At 33.5% G+C, this 16,380-nt stretch overlaps 1 protein-coding gene across 1 annotated transcript in view; it reads right to left on the reverse strand.

The window, feature by feature from the left end:
• Positions 1–599: 599 nt before the first annotated feature.
• exoc4 (exocyst complex component 4) overlaps positions 600–16,380 on the reverse strand; it is a 143,264-nt gene continuing 127,483 nt past the window's right edge. The window contains exons 16-18 of the mRNA XM_051107798.1: positions 16,008–16,186; positions 15,768–15,927; positions 600–2,387 (exon numbers count right to left, since the gene is read on the reverse strand). Coding sequence (XP_050963755.1) covers positions 2,150–2,387; positions 15,768–15,927; positions 16,008–16,186 — 577 coding nt within the window. The 3' untranslated portion in view covers positions 600–2,149. The remainder of the gene's footprint in view (positions 2,388–15,767; positions 15,928–16,007; positions 16,187–16,380) is intronic.

Below are 16,380 nucleotides of genomic sequence, written 5' to 3' on the forward strand. Positions count from 1 at the left end.
ATTTTATATAATAAAAAATACATGTTACAGTACATCTAAGTATTGTACAACTATATGCACATAATGTATATCTATTATTTTTATTAGCATCTGTTTTATCAGATGTGTTCTACATGTCCTGCTCAAAAAACAGCTAAAACCAGCCTAAGCTGGAGGGCTGGTCTTAGACAATTTAAAATGGTTTTAGCTGGTCTCCCAGCCTGACTGGGTAAGGAAGTGGCCAAAACCCCTCTTAAACCGTGGTGAAAAAACAGCATATGCTGGTGGGTATGTTTTGATGCTGGTTTAAGCTGGTCCTTAGCTGGTTTATGCTGGTCATGTTGCTGGTCAAGGACCAGCATAAACCAGCCAAGGACCAGCTTAAACCAGCATTAAAACCTACCTAACCGGCATCCCAGCATCAAAATACCTACTAGCATATGCTGTTTTTTCACCAGGGCAACCAGCTTCTTTCAGCAGGGTGTATTGTTGATAGTACATTCATCAAGTGAAGCAGTGAATACAGTTCTAAAGTTAAATGAAACGAAACTCACTTGTGAAAAATGCAGATGATGTTCTCTTCAGGCAAGCCAATACAAATCAGATTGACAGAACAAACAAGTGCCAACGCTTGTTTCTGTTATATTCATTTATTTTCATTTTGACATTACCATTGGCAAAATTCACTTTGAATCCAGTAGTCCAGGGCTGAGACGCTCCTCAGGATGACTTTTAAGCAATTAATTGAAATTTACAAGCATGTACATGAAGATCTCAAATGCTATTAAAGCTGCACACAAAATACATACTAAAAATACACAAAAACAAAGGCGTATAGTGTTGCTCTGACATATTTTGTGCAAACAACATCAGATTCTGTTGCAATAACATCTAAATGAATAATAACAATGCTAATGGGAGTGCTTGAGTCAGCTGCTTCACTTAAACAATAATGAGAACGTGATAATGGCACTTTAACACACACATATCCACACACTTCTCTCCTTGCCTGTACTAGTTTATTGAGACTGCTCTTACAGGTATAATAAAATAAAGCAGACATGACGTTTATAATGTCAAGCCATTGCTCTAACACATCTTCAGCATTCACACACGCATCTAATGTGCTAAGAATATGAAAGATGGTCGCTGTGTTTCTCTCTGTGGCAACCTGGTGGCAATTATTGATTCGAGTGGTTGAGTCATTTTGATGGATTGCTCGGGTGGCTTCCTGCTTAACGCCTGTGTTCTGTATCGATGGCTTTCTCTCTTGCTCTATTCTTCATAATTAATGAACTAAAAATAGCCTGGAACAGAGTGTGAGTGATCTGTAGGCTTTTGTGTCTGTTTGAACAAGGAATAAGAGGTTTAGATTTAAATTAAAGCACAGTTGAAGGACAGATATTCGAATATATCAACATGAACGCTTAGGAACTCATTACTTTACGTCTGTAGACAACCAGGGAATCTGTTTTTAAAGGCAAAAATTTAAATTCAGTCATTAAATACTCACCTTCATGACATTGCAAACCCTTAAGACCTTTGTTCATCTTTAGAACACATATTAAGATATTTTTGATGAAATCCGAGAGTTTTCTGACCCTGGATTTCATCAAAAATATATTAATTTGTGTTCTGAAGATGAACGAAGGATTGCAATTATACCTGCAAATTTAAGAAATGCTGAATGGGGTTTGGCGATTCCTATTTCCTCTCGAGCAAAACGAACAAATCAACAAGCGGCGGACGAGCTGTTTCTTTTTTGACTGATAAAAAAGCCTGCCGTTCTAATCTGGCATCTGTTATTCCAGGCACAGGCACCGGGTCGGGCAGGGAGAGACGGCACGCGGGAAGATTCTATAATTGAGAGCAGCGTTTTGATAAAGTAAGAAAATGAGACGAAAATGTCCCCAAGCCACGAGAGAATCCGTCCTCTCACTCTTAAAGGTGTGGCCTGGTTTAACAAGAAAAGATACAAGGGATTCATACATTAGAACATGTCTGAGTGTGGTCAGAAATGTATCTTATAAATATTGCAAAGCAAATAAATGAAATGAAACCAATACCAAACGACCACTATAATGTTTACTTGACTTAAAGCCTGTGACAGTAACGAACGGCAGTAACGTGGACCCTTTAGAGCGTTGGTGGATATAGTTTAAACGTGTGTCTAGACCGTAGTGATCTTCTTATCCTTGGTAGCCTGTTTAATGGCAGCCTGTTCGCATATGATCTCTTTGAGGCGCTGAAGCCGCATGTTCTGCACGGTCAGGTCTCCCACGCCTGTCTGGCTGCGGTGGAGGAGACTCAAAGCATTGATGTACTCCAGCTCTGTGTAACGCACCCCTTGATCAACCACCAGGTTTAGAAGCTCGTCGGCTGTATTGTATAGCATCTCATAGTACTGCCTGCAGAGAAAAACATAAAGAGAGACAGAATAAAAGAGTTGGTGTTATTTCAGATGATGGTATATGATAGCGTCTCTCTGAAGCAAGGTGGTGAAAGTGTTGCTGAACTCGATTCATAGATAAAACCCACACATTTTTGCATTTGAGAAAGTTTTTTTTTTGTTAAATGTCAAGTTTAAATGTAATTTTTTTGTCACTTAAAATATCTTAAAAATAATGAAAAAAATAAAAACACTCATTTTATATTTATACTTAACAAAAATATTATTTGTAAAGTACACATACATATGTTGCTTAAAAAAAAATATATAAAAATGATCATTTTAAGCAACATACTGAGGACAGTCAAATCGATTAATCGTGATTAATCGCAATTAATCGCATCCAAAATAAAAGTTTGTTTACATAATATGCGTGTGCTTAAATGTATACCTTAAAAATATCTTAAAAATATGCATACATGTATGCATTTAAGAAATATGTGTAAAATATATATTTATATTTATATATAATATAAATCATATATAAATACGAATACATATATACATGCAAATATTTCTTAAATATATACATGTACGTGTGTGTATTTATGTATACATATAAATATACACAGCACACACATATATATATATCATGTAAACACAAACTGTTATTTTGGATGTGATTAATTGTGATTAATCGTTTTGACAGGACTAGTAAATACAAGCATTTTGTATGCAATTAATCAGGATTAAACGATTTGACAGACGCTATAAAAACAATTAACATACATATATATTATGTAAACACAAACTTTTATTTTGGATGTGATTAATTGCAATAAATCGATTTAAAAGATGCATTAAAAATATATATTTTAAAATTAAAGTTTAATATTTATATAGAATACATTTATAAAAAGAAATATATTTAAGCTTATTTTTAACTATTTCATTTTTATATTTAAGTGATTCAAACTTAAAACTTCATAAATCAAAATATTTTAAGTATGTTAATTTTATTAAAAAAACAAAAAAACAAACAAACAAAAAATAGTAAAAAAAAAAAGTAATGCAACAAAATCAAAGTTCTGCTAACATGGCCTTGTTCCTCACTGTGAAGCAATGCATTCACAAAACTTGTTGAGAACATCAAACCATTTTTCCATGACCCCTTTGGCCCAAACATACTGTTGACCAATGGAATGGAACAACATGCATTAAACATTAGACATATAGTTCAAGGAGACCACTTACACGAGCATGCATACACACACCCACCCACCCACACAAAAGGCTTACAACTTCTATTTCTGCAGCGGAGGCACATTTGTAACAAGGGTGATAAGAGCTGAATGTGTTTTGACCCCATCAGAGCAGACGACTCCTCCGAATCTCTCTCTCATGCTGCATTACTCAGGCACACAGAAAAGGCCTTAGCCAGCAGGACTCTCTCTAACTCTCCTATCAAGCTGGCACACTCCTCCAGGTGCTCAGAGACTTCTGGTTGCACTCGAAATGAGCCGAAGAACCCACTTTACACAACCTTTCGCTTTAAAGGTGCTCCGTACAGAGCAAACACTGGGAAAAATGAGCAGTTTTACTCCTTTCATGATCGAGCATATGTAAATTTAAAAACCATAAAATCATAAGGACTTGAGGTTATGAACTTATAGAGATATTAAACTTCTGGAGATGATCCATGATTGTGAGTTCTACTACAGCATAAAGTTAATCTACTGAAACAAGGTTACATAGTGCATTTTTGGTCACTATCCTTTCATTTCGGATGCAAGTAATTGTGACTAATCAATTTGACAGCCCTAATCTATCTATCAATCCATGCATCCATCCATCATCATATTTTGGATGTGATTAATCATGATTAATCGACTTGACAGCCCTTCAATCAATCAATCAATCAATCAATCAATCAATCAATCAATCAATCAATCAAACAATCAATCAATCTATACAAAGTTTTACTTTGGCTGTGATTAATCTATTTATACAAACATATTTTTGCTGTGATTAATCACGATTCATCGATTAATCTATACAAACCTTTATTTTAGCTGTGATTATCTATCTATCTATCTATCTATCTATCTATCTATCTATCTATCCATCTATACAAACTTTTATTTTGGCTGTGAGTCATCACGATTAATCGATTAATCTATCTATACAAACTTTTTTGGCTGTGATTAATTGTGACTATCTATCTATCTATCTATCTATCTATCTATCTATCTATCTATCTGTCTATCTATGTATACAAACTTTTATTTTGGCTGTGATTAATCACAATTAATCGATTATTCTATCTATATAAACTTATTTTGACTGTGATTAATCAATTAGTCTATCTGTACAAACTTATTTTGGCTGTGATTAATTGCGATCGATCTATCTATCTATCTATCTATCTATCTATCTATCTATCTATCTATCTATCTATCCTTTTACTTTGGCTGTGATTAATCACGATTAATCGATTAATCTATCTATACAAACTTTTTTTTTGGCTGTGATTAATTGTGACTATCTATCTATCTATCTATCTAAAACTTTTATTTTGACTGTGATTAATCACAATTAATCGATTAATCTATCTATATAAATTTGTATATAGATCTATCTATCTGTCTCTCTGTCTGTCTGTCTGTCTGTCTACCTGTCTGTCTGTCTGTCTGTCTATCTATCTATCTATCAGGGCTGTCAAATCGATTAATCGCATCCAAAGTTTTTTTACATTTACAAAAAAGAAAAAATAAATAATTTCAGTCTGTGCTTTAAACATTTTGTGTTTAATTAATTGTGTTACTTGCTATTTCTTTGTATCTTTTTGTAAATTTAATGGTAATTTCTGAGTGAAAACAGTTTCAAAGCATTGTTGTTGGTGTGTTAGACAATAAAATGAACAAAAATCCCACAATTTTATACTAAAGGAGATACCAGTGTCATATCTATACTGTAAAAATGATTCAACATTGTAAACAGAACAAAGATTATTGTAGTTTGTACAAGAAAATAATATTTCAGTCTCTGTACCTTAAAATGTTTTATTTTTCTTTGTAATTAATTGTGAAATTTACTAGCAATTTCTAAATTTCTAAAAATTATTTTTCTGCATAAATTTGGAGGTGGGCTCTTCTGACGCAAATAGTAATAAACACCCAGTTTATTAGTTTATTAGTTAACCACTTAACAAAACCCTAGCAACCATCCAGAAAACCTAGCAAGATGCTAAAACCACTTAGTGACAGATGAGAAACAGTATAGGAATGCCCTCACAACCAACAACAACATCCTAGCAACTATAACACAGCTCAGATTGACTATCTAATCTAAAAATCTAGTTAAAGTTGTCAGGTCGGCTTTAAGGCCAGTTTTACAGTGGATGCTGTTTTAAACAACTTCACAGAGACTTAACTCTGTTTCTTGAAGACCAGCAGGGAAATGCTGTTATAGAAACTACACAGACAATTAGTCCACTTGCTGGAAATGGAGTGCTAAGTGAAAGACACGGTAACAAAACATCTCACAGATCTGCTTTCTACTACTAAGCCTTCTTGTTGAAAAAGTTTCTCTAAGAACTTGGAAATAATGGTGTTGCCCTTGCACCTCTAAAATGCCGAGCTCTAATGCTTCAGATTAACACTAACATGAAAAATCAAACGATCGCAGCATATTCAGCTAGTAGAAAAATACAGATTCAACCTATAAGACACTGAAAAGCTTGGCAAAAAAGTGTGAATGTGAGCACAAGTGCACCTGCAGGACAGAGAGAGGGCAGTTCCATTAACCCCCATTCATCTCTGACACTGAAAAAACACAGCCATTTATAACAGTCCTGACAGTACAGTGTCCCAGTAACCCTTCCTGCGCCAGGGCTTTAATCCACCAGACCTGGGCTGTCTCCTCATTAAAGCTCAAAACAGGACAGTCTCGTATAGATACAGCACTTCATTTGACATGAAACAGCTTTATCTTCCTAGCACAAAAAAACGTACGTAAAAACAAATAAAACAAAACACTACTAAAAATGACAAACAAACAAAACACAAAACTAAAAATGACAAACAAAACAAAACAGAACAAAAACTACTAAAAATAACAAAGAAAACAAATAAAGCAAAACAAAACACTACTAAAAATGACAAACAAACAAACAAAACAGAACAGAACAGAGCAAAACACTACTAAAAATGACAAAAAAAAAAAAAAAAACAACAACAAAAAAAAAAAAAAAAACACACCCTACTAAAAATGACAAACAAACTTTTTTAATTTCTTATTATATATATATATATATATATATATATATATATATATATATATATATATATACAGTTTGTGGGATTCTGGTTTGTTTTGTATTTTCAGAAAAACTGTTTGAAAATCTGTCATAAATAAAATATATATATATAAAAAAAAGAGAAACAAAACAGAACAAAACTACTAAAAATGACAGAAAACAAACAAATAAATAAAAAAAAAACAAAGAAACACACCATACTAAAAATGACAAACAAACAGAATAAATAACTACTAAAATGACCAACAAACAAACAAAACAAAACAAAAACCAACAAAAAAGACAAAAACAAAACAAAAAACTACTAAAAATGACAAAAACAAACAAACAAAACAAAACCCTAATAAAAATGACAAACAAACAAAACAGAACAAAAATTACAGTAAATGACAAAGAACAAACAAAAAAAAACTACTAAAAATGACAAACAAAACAAAAAACTACTACAAAATGACAAAAACAAACAAAACAAAACCCTAATAAAAATGACAAACAAACAAGACAAAAAACTACTAAAAATGACAAAAAAACAAACAAATAAAACAAAAAACAAAGAAACACACCCTACTAAAAATGACAAAAAACAAGACAAAAAACTACTAAAAATGACAAAAAACAAACAAATAAAACAAAACACTACTAAAAATGACAAACAAACAAACAAAGCAGAACAGAACAAAAACAAAAAACTACTAAAAATGACGGAAAACAAACAAATAAATCAAAAAAACAAAGAAACACACCGTACTAAAAATGACAAACAAACAGAATAAATAACTACTAAAATGACCAACAAACAAACAAAACAAAACAAAAACCAACAAAAAAGACAAAAACAAAAAAATACTAAAAATGACAAAAACAAACAAACAAAACCCTGATAAAAATGACAAACAAAACAGAACAAAAATTACAGTAAATGACAAAGAACAAACAAAAAAAACCTACTAAAAATGACAAACAAAACAAAAAACTACTAAAAAAAAACAAAAACAAACAAAACAAAACCCTAATAAAAATGACAAACAAACAAGACAAAAAAAAAATACTAAAAATGACAAAAAAACAAACAAATAAAACAAAAAACAAAGAAACACACCCTACTAAAAATGACAAAAAACAAGACAAAAAACTACTAAAAATAAAACAAACAAAACAAAACAAAAACAAAATAAATACTAAAAATGGCAACAATATATATATATAAACAGCACACATCAAGCAATTTAATGGGGTTTTAAGCCAACATAAAGAGAGCAGCTGTCTATTTGTGTGCTTCTTCATGTTTGTTTGTTTGATTGGTGTGCCAACTATGACATTCTCCACACTTCATTTCACACACATTTAAAAGCATTTAGGGAAACGGCGGTGAGTTGCTAATCTGATTAACTCTCCGTGGCTTTTAAGACCACCTTCTTTCCTTTCCTCTCCCAATCCTATTTCCCATTAGAAGATAATAAAGAGCAGGAACTTCTCACACACAGAACTTGCACCTGTGTGTGTTTTCTGAGTGCCATTAAGTTTTAATTAGACTCTTTCTGTGTGTACAGTAGTGCATACAAAGGGTATTAAGCTAATTTATGATGCATGCGGCGAAGGACACAGGGAGATGTATGTTGGCGTGAAGGGAGACGGTGTAAAAAAACTTGAATCAGCACAATTCATTTCCTCCAATTTCCAGCATGTACAATATTAAAGCCATTAAGGGCTGCCTCTGTCAGCGCATTCTCAGCAACACATTAGTTAGCAGCTGAGGGAGAGAGAGAGCAGGCAAGATGCCCAAGACGATCCTCTCCATCAAACAGATCACACATACTTGTCACCACAGTAACAAATGCCAATGCTTTCTGTGCAAAAGACCATATCAGGCTTTCAGGACATTCCCTCCTGCATGCTTGACAGGTCAGATTTTCCTGTTAATGAGAACATTTTGCAGACAGCCTGCTCTTCTATCAGCTGTTCTGTTCTAAAGGGAGGGGAGGCTTTGAGATGAGGCGGTCTGACCCTGGTTTTCATATTAGAAAACGCCTCAACAGAAGGAGTCCTGGGACAGCAGGTAGAACAGGGCCATAAAATAGTTTGTGAAGACTATTACTGGGCTGCTGCTGCTGTAGAAATAGAGCTGGACAATATTTTTCAGCTTCCAAATTGTCATTTCAACTCAACAGCAGTTAGTCAAAACAAAACAAAACAAAATAAAATAAAATAGTTAAATATATAAAAAGTATTTCAAAATTGAAAAGTGGATAAAAATATAAAAATAATTTTCCCCTCTAAGTGGCAATATGTCAACATATAGTAAAAAACAGTAAAATGTATTTACATATATTTCACTATATGACTACATATCTACAAAACGTTGATTCTTTAATCTCTTTGAAAGAAGTCTCTTATGCTCCCGAAGTCTGCATTTATTATTAATTAAAATAAAATAAAATAAAATAAAATCTAAAATTAAATATTAAGTATTGTAAATGTATTTCAGAATGGAGAAGTGGAATTTGATATATATATATAAAATTTTAAAGTGCCAATATGTCAATATATAGTAATGAACACTAAAATTTATTTACATATATTTTACATATCTACAAAATGTTGATGTGCTTAAAAGAAGCCTCTTATGCTCACCAAGTCTGCATTTTTTGAGCAAAAAGTTTATAACTTTAAAAAATTAAAATAAAACAAAAATAAAAATAAAATAAAATACAATAAAATAAAATAAAAATCAAGTATTGTTAAAATATTGCAGAATGGAAAAGTGAAAAAAAAAAAAAAAATCAATTATAAGTGCCACTTAGTTAATATATAGTAATAAACAGAATTTTTTCTAAATTTATTTACATATATTTTACTACTAATTTTAATGCAAAAAAAAAAGCCCAGAGAGACTTCTGTAAGGATTTTTGAGAGATGATGAAAATTTATAATCAATGAATCATTGAATTTACAGAACATTTAAGATGGCATTAAAACCAATGCCATAACTTATGAATACTTGTTATTTTCATTATAGCTACACAATGGAGTCCAATGGGAGTTTCATAGCATCTTATTACGGAGGTAAAAAAACATCTTATAACTGCAAACATATGCAAAAATACAGAGCAATACATCTAGATAAACACAACAAACAGATATGGAGAAAAGCCTTAGGTTACTCGCACGTGCAAACAGAAGGACCAAAGTGCTGTCAAGTGCAGCTGCCGGTTTGTTTTGTGGTTATCGGGAGTGCAGAGCAGCCACGGTGTAAACAGTCCAGGCCGTCACCCTGACACGCTGGCTAAATGTCGTTTTTTTTCCAGAAGCCTTACAAATGGCCTCACAAGACAGGTGCTTTTCCAACAGCTTGACCTCTGACCCATGCGTGTCAGTCAGCCAGTCTCTGAAGTGTGAATTCCTAACAAATTCCCTTTTCCTTACTGAATGAGAGAGCGTGGTTTAGATTTTACACTGGAAGAGAGACAGAACGTGATCAGCATGGCTGGTCCTCACTGCAGCATATTCCGCCATTTTAAAGAAAAAGAGACTGTCCTACTGACATTAGACACTGACCATGGTGAAAAACTTCCAGCTGCTCGGGATGTTCTAAAACAGAACTGAGTTCATGTAGTCAGTCAATCAGATTATAACTAATAAATTCAGCCATTACTTGCATTTTTTGTGTACAATAGGCATTGGATGGTCTAGTGGCTGAAAAAGTTGCTAGTAGATGTTCCAATTCAGCTACTTCACCCAAAAATTAAAATTCTGTCATTAATTGCTTACCCTCATATTGTGCCAAACCCGTAAAACTTTTGTTCATCTTCAGAACACAAATTAAGATATTTTTAAGGAGCCGGCATTCTGACGTAAAACATCCATCTTTCTTAGTTTATCATCTGTATATTCTGGTTCAAATACATAAGGCTGGGCAAAATATTGCAAGTCATCCTTTCTGTCGAAAACTTCAGAAATGCTTATAAAGTCTGTTTAATGAAGACTCTTGTGAACGCGAGTCAAAGACTGACACAGAAGAGAAGAAACTGTTGAATAAAGTTGTTATTTTAGTTTTTTGTGCACAAAAAGTATTCTTGCAGCTTCATAAATTTATGGTTGAAGCACTGATGTCACATGGACTATTTTAACAATGTCTTTACTACCTTTCTGGACATTGAACTTGTCAGTTGTGTTGCTGTCTATGCAGGGTCAGAAAGCTTTCGGATTTCATCAAAAATATCTTAATTTGTGTTCTGAAGATGAACAAAGGTCATACGGGTTTGGAACAACGTATCAACAAAGTTTTGACTCTTTGAAGTTTTGAAAGAAGCTACTTCTGCTCACCAAGTCTGCATTTATTTGAGCAAAAACAATATTTATTGTTAAATAGTATTACAATTTTAGTAAGCATTTACTATTTTTATATATTTTAAAATGTAATTTATTCCTGTGATGGCGAGCTGAATTTTCAGCAGCTATTACTTCGGTCTTCAGTATCACATGATCTTTTAAAAAATCATTATAATATGCTTATTGCTGCACAAAAAAAATAAAATAAATAAATAATTAAATATTGGGAAAATCGCCTTTAAAGTCATCCAAAATAAAGTTCTTAGCAATGCATATTACTAATCAGCAATTAATTTTTGACATATTTACGGTAGTAAATGTACAAAATATCTTCATGGAACATAATCTTTACTTAATATCCTAATGATTTTTGGCATAGAATAAAAATCACCCATACATTATTGTTGGCTATTGCTACAAATATACCCGTGCTACTTATGACTTGTTTTGTGGTCCAGGGTCACAATTATGAATGTGTCTGGGAAAAACAGCAAGGAGACTGCTTTAATAATTTATTCATAAACTAGCGTTTTCTTTGGTTTTCATCTTAAGAGATGAAGTCAGCGACAGCGACATTGTTTTCTAACTTTTTGGCTCATTTGAAAGTATACATTTCACTCTCAATAGATACATTTTTCATGTCCGTAAGGCAAGTATACACAGAGTTTCGCAGTTCTGCACTCAAATTCACAGAGACCAAGATGGCAGAAAGCACATCCTGTTTGCTTTAATTATTTTACAAAAGCACAACGTTTCGTTGTTATTGTGAGCACACACAAATAAACGTAGAGTCTTTACAGATTCAAAAGATGTATTACTTTTATCTGCATGACCAAAATGACGGAGTATTTTAAGAGCAAGTGACCATCATGCAGTAAGTGCGCTACTACTCAGCTTCCACACTCTGCACAACGCACATTTTTCTAGGATATTAGATTGAGTCGGCATGTAAAGTTGCTATTACATACATCTTTCAGATGAAATGCCATATTTTGAAGTCTATGAATATTAGGCGAGCATTTGTACTTTGTATATTACCACATAGAGCAGCCATTAATGATCACTAATGAACTGCGTGACTTCGTCACATCTCTTCTCGTCGACTAACGGTTAGTCGACTATTAGGGGGCAGCCCTACACTGTAAAAAATAAAAAACATAATTTGTTGAGTCATCTTAAAATAATTTGTTACCCTGCTGCCTTAAAATTTTAAGTTCAGTCAACTAAAATAAGTTTATTCAACTTGAAATGTTAAGTTGTACTGAGTAACAACTTAGATATTTGTGTTTGCTAAACTTAACAGATGGGTAAGTAACCCAGCTGCCTTAAATTTTTAAGTTGATTCAACTCAAATATCTAAGTTGTCACTTAATAATATAACTTAATATTTCAAGTTGAATAAACATTTTTTGAACGTAAAATTTTAAGGCAGCCAGGTTACAAATTATTTTAAGTTGACTCAACAAATTGTTTTTTACAGTGTTTTTACACTCTGTACTGTCAGTTTTGATCAACTGAATGCATACTTGAGTTATTTTTTCCCAAACAAGAAAATCTTACTCTTAATCTCCCCAAACTTTTAAATGGCAGTGTTTAGTGTATGAACTGGGTTCATACAGACATATGGAGATGTTCTTATTCTATGATCAATTCTATCCTTTTTGAGTTTATAGCTAATACAGACTAACACTGAAGTTTAAGAAAAAATGCATACACATACATTTGCTCTAAACCAGCAGTCTCTTGCCAGGTCTGGGTGACGTTGATTAGACATTGCTGAGGCACCTGCAGGACTCTGGGACATGGCCTGGCTCAGTCCAAAGCTGTGAGCAGATGGTGTGTGTATGTGTATGCGTACGAGCATGTAGTGAGAGTAAAAGCACTCTGGTTTGGCTTGGGGACTGGACCAACACCGTGCATGCAAGGTCATTTAAATGAAAAACCACTAGTGAAGTTGTTTACGCCTGATTTAAACATCAAAACCTCCGGCAAACTCAAATTACACTGTTTGTACTCACTTTAATAAATAAATGCACTAACTGCTCTATTTCACGTTTTCAAAAATGCTTTCTCCACTGTGTTTCTCATCACTAGATGGCACTGTGACCAAAGCCTGCCGTACGAGAGGAGCGCCGCTGGGTTTGGCCACTGCACTGCTCAGCTTTAACTCAAATCGATGGTTATTACTGTGTCCTTGGCCCAGTCGCCCACAGCAAGCATTCAGATGGGAGAGCAGCCAGCGATTCCTCCTTCTTCCTCATGGGCCTTTCTCCATCTCCCAGCATCCACATATATGCCTCCATCTCTCTCAATGAATCCCTCAACACACAGGCATTTACACACACTCAAAGCTGAATGTAAATGACAGGGGTACAGCTGCAAGAGAATAGTGCTATAGTGCTCTTTATTATCTTGTTTTCCAAGCGGTTTATGAGGATAATGCCAACGTATTCATGAGGGGTTTACAGAGAGATGCTCTCTCTGCCATGTGTGTGTGTGTGTAGGAGGGGTCAATCAGAGGAGCCTCGATAGAGTAAACAATGTACTGTAATTCCAATCACCACCTGTACCACCCATACATCACATGACATCATATATAAGAGAGAGAGAATGAGAGAGTGAGAAAGAGAGAAAAAGGGGGTCAATAAGCCAGCGCTGTAATAATCATGCAAGAAATCCGCCGGGTATTGATTCCCATTGTTTGTACAGCAAAATGCACATTACTCTATTTAATTTAACTGCTCTGACAGTGATCTTCACATAAAAAACATAAAAACATGCTGTTAGTTATAGGCAGACTGGAAAGAGATGAAATTTATGAACTGATTCTTTTTTCCACTGTTATTATTGCTAAAGCAAATGAAAACTACATTTAAACTGTTTTATTAACTGTACAGGAATGCAAAAAAACTAAATTATTTAAACTTAAACTAATATTATAATGACTCTGAAACTGACTACATTAAAATAATTAAAATTTGACACATTTGCATGTGCATGTGTGAAAATTATGAGGCTTTTGTGTTTATTGTGTTTATCTAGAAATATTTCTCTATATTTTCTTCACTGTATTTATGTGATGCTTGTTACCTCAATGTTATTCTAGGAAATAAGATCCCATGATAATTGGCTTTAGTTTTACAAAAAACTACTACTTCTACTTCATTTATACTAACTATAAATATAAAGTAATAGTAAATATATAGTAACAAATCACTGAAATTTCTAAATATACAGTAAAAAAATACACTGTAAACATTTTAAATTTCATAACCTACTTGCATTAAACATAAAAATGCCACTAGATAACACTATCAATAAATCTAGCCCTGATAACTTTTGTGCTGCTATATAAATGACTTTAATTAGTAACTTTGGCAGCACAGACATACTAAAAATAAATAAATTATACATCTAAAATACTGAAACTAAAACTACAACTGTAATCAGTCTAACTTTTTATATTTAAATTATACAATCTATCTTTTTGTCACTGACAAGTTATGGCCAGTCTTGATGAAAAAAAAATTAGATGACTAACTTTATAAAACTACTCTATGAAAACCTGTTTCCGCCACTGAATTTAAAAAGAGGTAACTGTGACTTTTTAATTTTATAATTCTGACTTTTTTCTCACAATTGTGAGTTTACTTCTCACAATTCTGATTTCTTCTCCTCAGAAATGTGAGATATAAACTGACAATTCTGAGTTATTAAATCAAAATAGTTCACAATTCTGACTTTTGTATCTCGCAATTCTAACTTTTCTAGTTATTGCAAGTTTATATCTCACAATTCTGTCAAAGAGTGAGAATTGTGAGATATAAACTTGCAATAGTGAGTTATAAAGTCCAATCCTGAGGGGAAAAAAAGACTTAGAATTGCAACTTTTTATCTCATAATTCTGATTTCTGAGTTATAAAGTCAGAATAGCGAGATATAAAGTAAGTTTTGGGGATATAAACTGACAATTGTGAAGAAAAAATAAAGTTATAATTGAGAAATATAAACTTTTTTCCTCGCAAATGCGAGTTTGTGTCTCGCAATTCTGACTTTTCTAGCTATTACAAGTTTATATCTTTATATATAAACTTGCAGTTGTGAGTCATAAAGTCCAATTCTGAGGAAAAAAACACTATGTTCTCAGAATTGCAACTTTTTATCTCATAATTCTGATTTAATAACTTACAATTGTGTGTTATAAAGTCAGAATTGCGATATAAACAGCAAGTTCGAGCAATTACGAGTTTACTTCTCAAAATTGCAACTATTTTTCACAATTCATATCACGCTATTCTGACGTTACAACTTACAACATCATGTTTATATCATGCAATTCTAAGAAAAAAAGTCAGAATTGCGAGTTTATATGACGCAATTCTGAGAAAAAAGTCAGAATTGCGACATGTGAACTCGCAGTCGCGAGAAAAAAGTCTAAATTGTGAGATAAGCCACAATTACCTTTTTTTTAGTTTTTATTTAGTGGTGGAAATGGGTTTACTACTCTTAGTAGTTCATGCAACCTGTCACAGAAATAAAAACTAAATGACAATTAACTAGTTGATTATCGAGGTTGACTAATTTATCTAATTTTTTTTTTCCCACTTGTGTATCTAAATGCTGATGAACTTTAAACAAGCTTAACTATACAATTTTTCCTTAAAATCAGTTGGTTGAGGAGTTGCTCAGGCTAGCTGATTTTGAAATGATGTAGTTTTGTACAACCCTACTGAAATTATTTGTGTATTCTACCTTGCGAAATCCAGATCAGCCTCGCGTGACATGGTGATGTTGGTCAGGTTCTGCTGGAGCACAAAGATATTTCTGCACATCTTCTTGATGCCGGACTCACTGATGCGCTTGAAGTACTGAGCTCCGTTTATCAGGATACAAGAGATCAGGTGACCCAGACCTGCGCCGAGACAGGAAGATAGTCAGAAAAGAACTACTGCTTCAGGCATCAGCTTCCTGTTGAGGCAAGAGGTCACTCACCCTCAAAGATATACTGAAACTTGTGCTGCTGCAGGGCGGCTCCCATCACTTCCTCTATAGCACTGATGTCCTTATTCAGCTTCACCACCAGGGGGTCGTAGTCCATGCTGGCTGCGTTAGCCACGATGGCGTAGTTGCCTTGTTTTGCCAGAGGGATCAGATAATGGAAACAGTGGACCCTGATGGGGCAGAGACGACAGGCACGGAATGACAATTACCAGTTGAAACAGATAACAACTTTCCGGAAGCTTGAGATATGACTTGTTTTAACTCATACAGGATTTCACCTTAAAATGAATAATTTTCACATGAAAAAGTCTTTTCATCAGACATTCCTGGAAAACCGCAATTAAGATGCCTTTGATCATGGGAG

This window comes from Labeo rohita, chromosome 4 (genome assembly GCF_022985175.1).
Source record: "Labeo rohita strain BAU-BD-2019 chromosome 4, IGBB_LRoh.1.0, whole genome shotgun sequence".
NCBI lineage: Eukaryota > Metazoa > Chordata > Actinopteri > Cypriniformes > Cyprinidae > Labeo > Labeo rohita.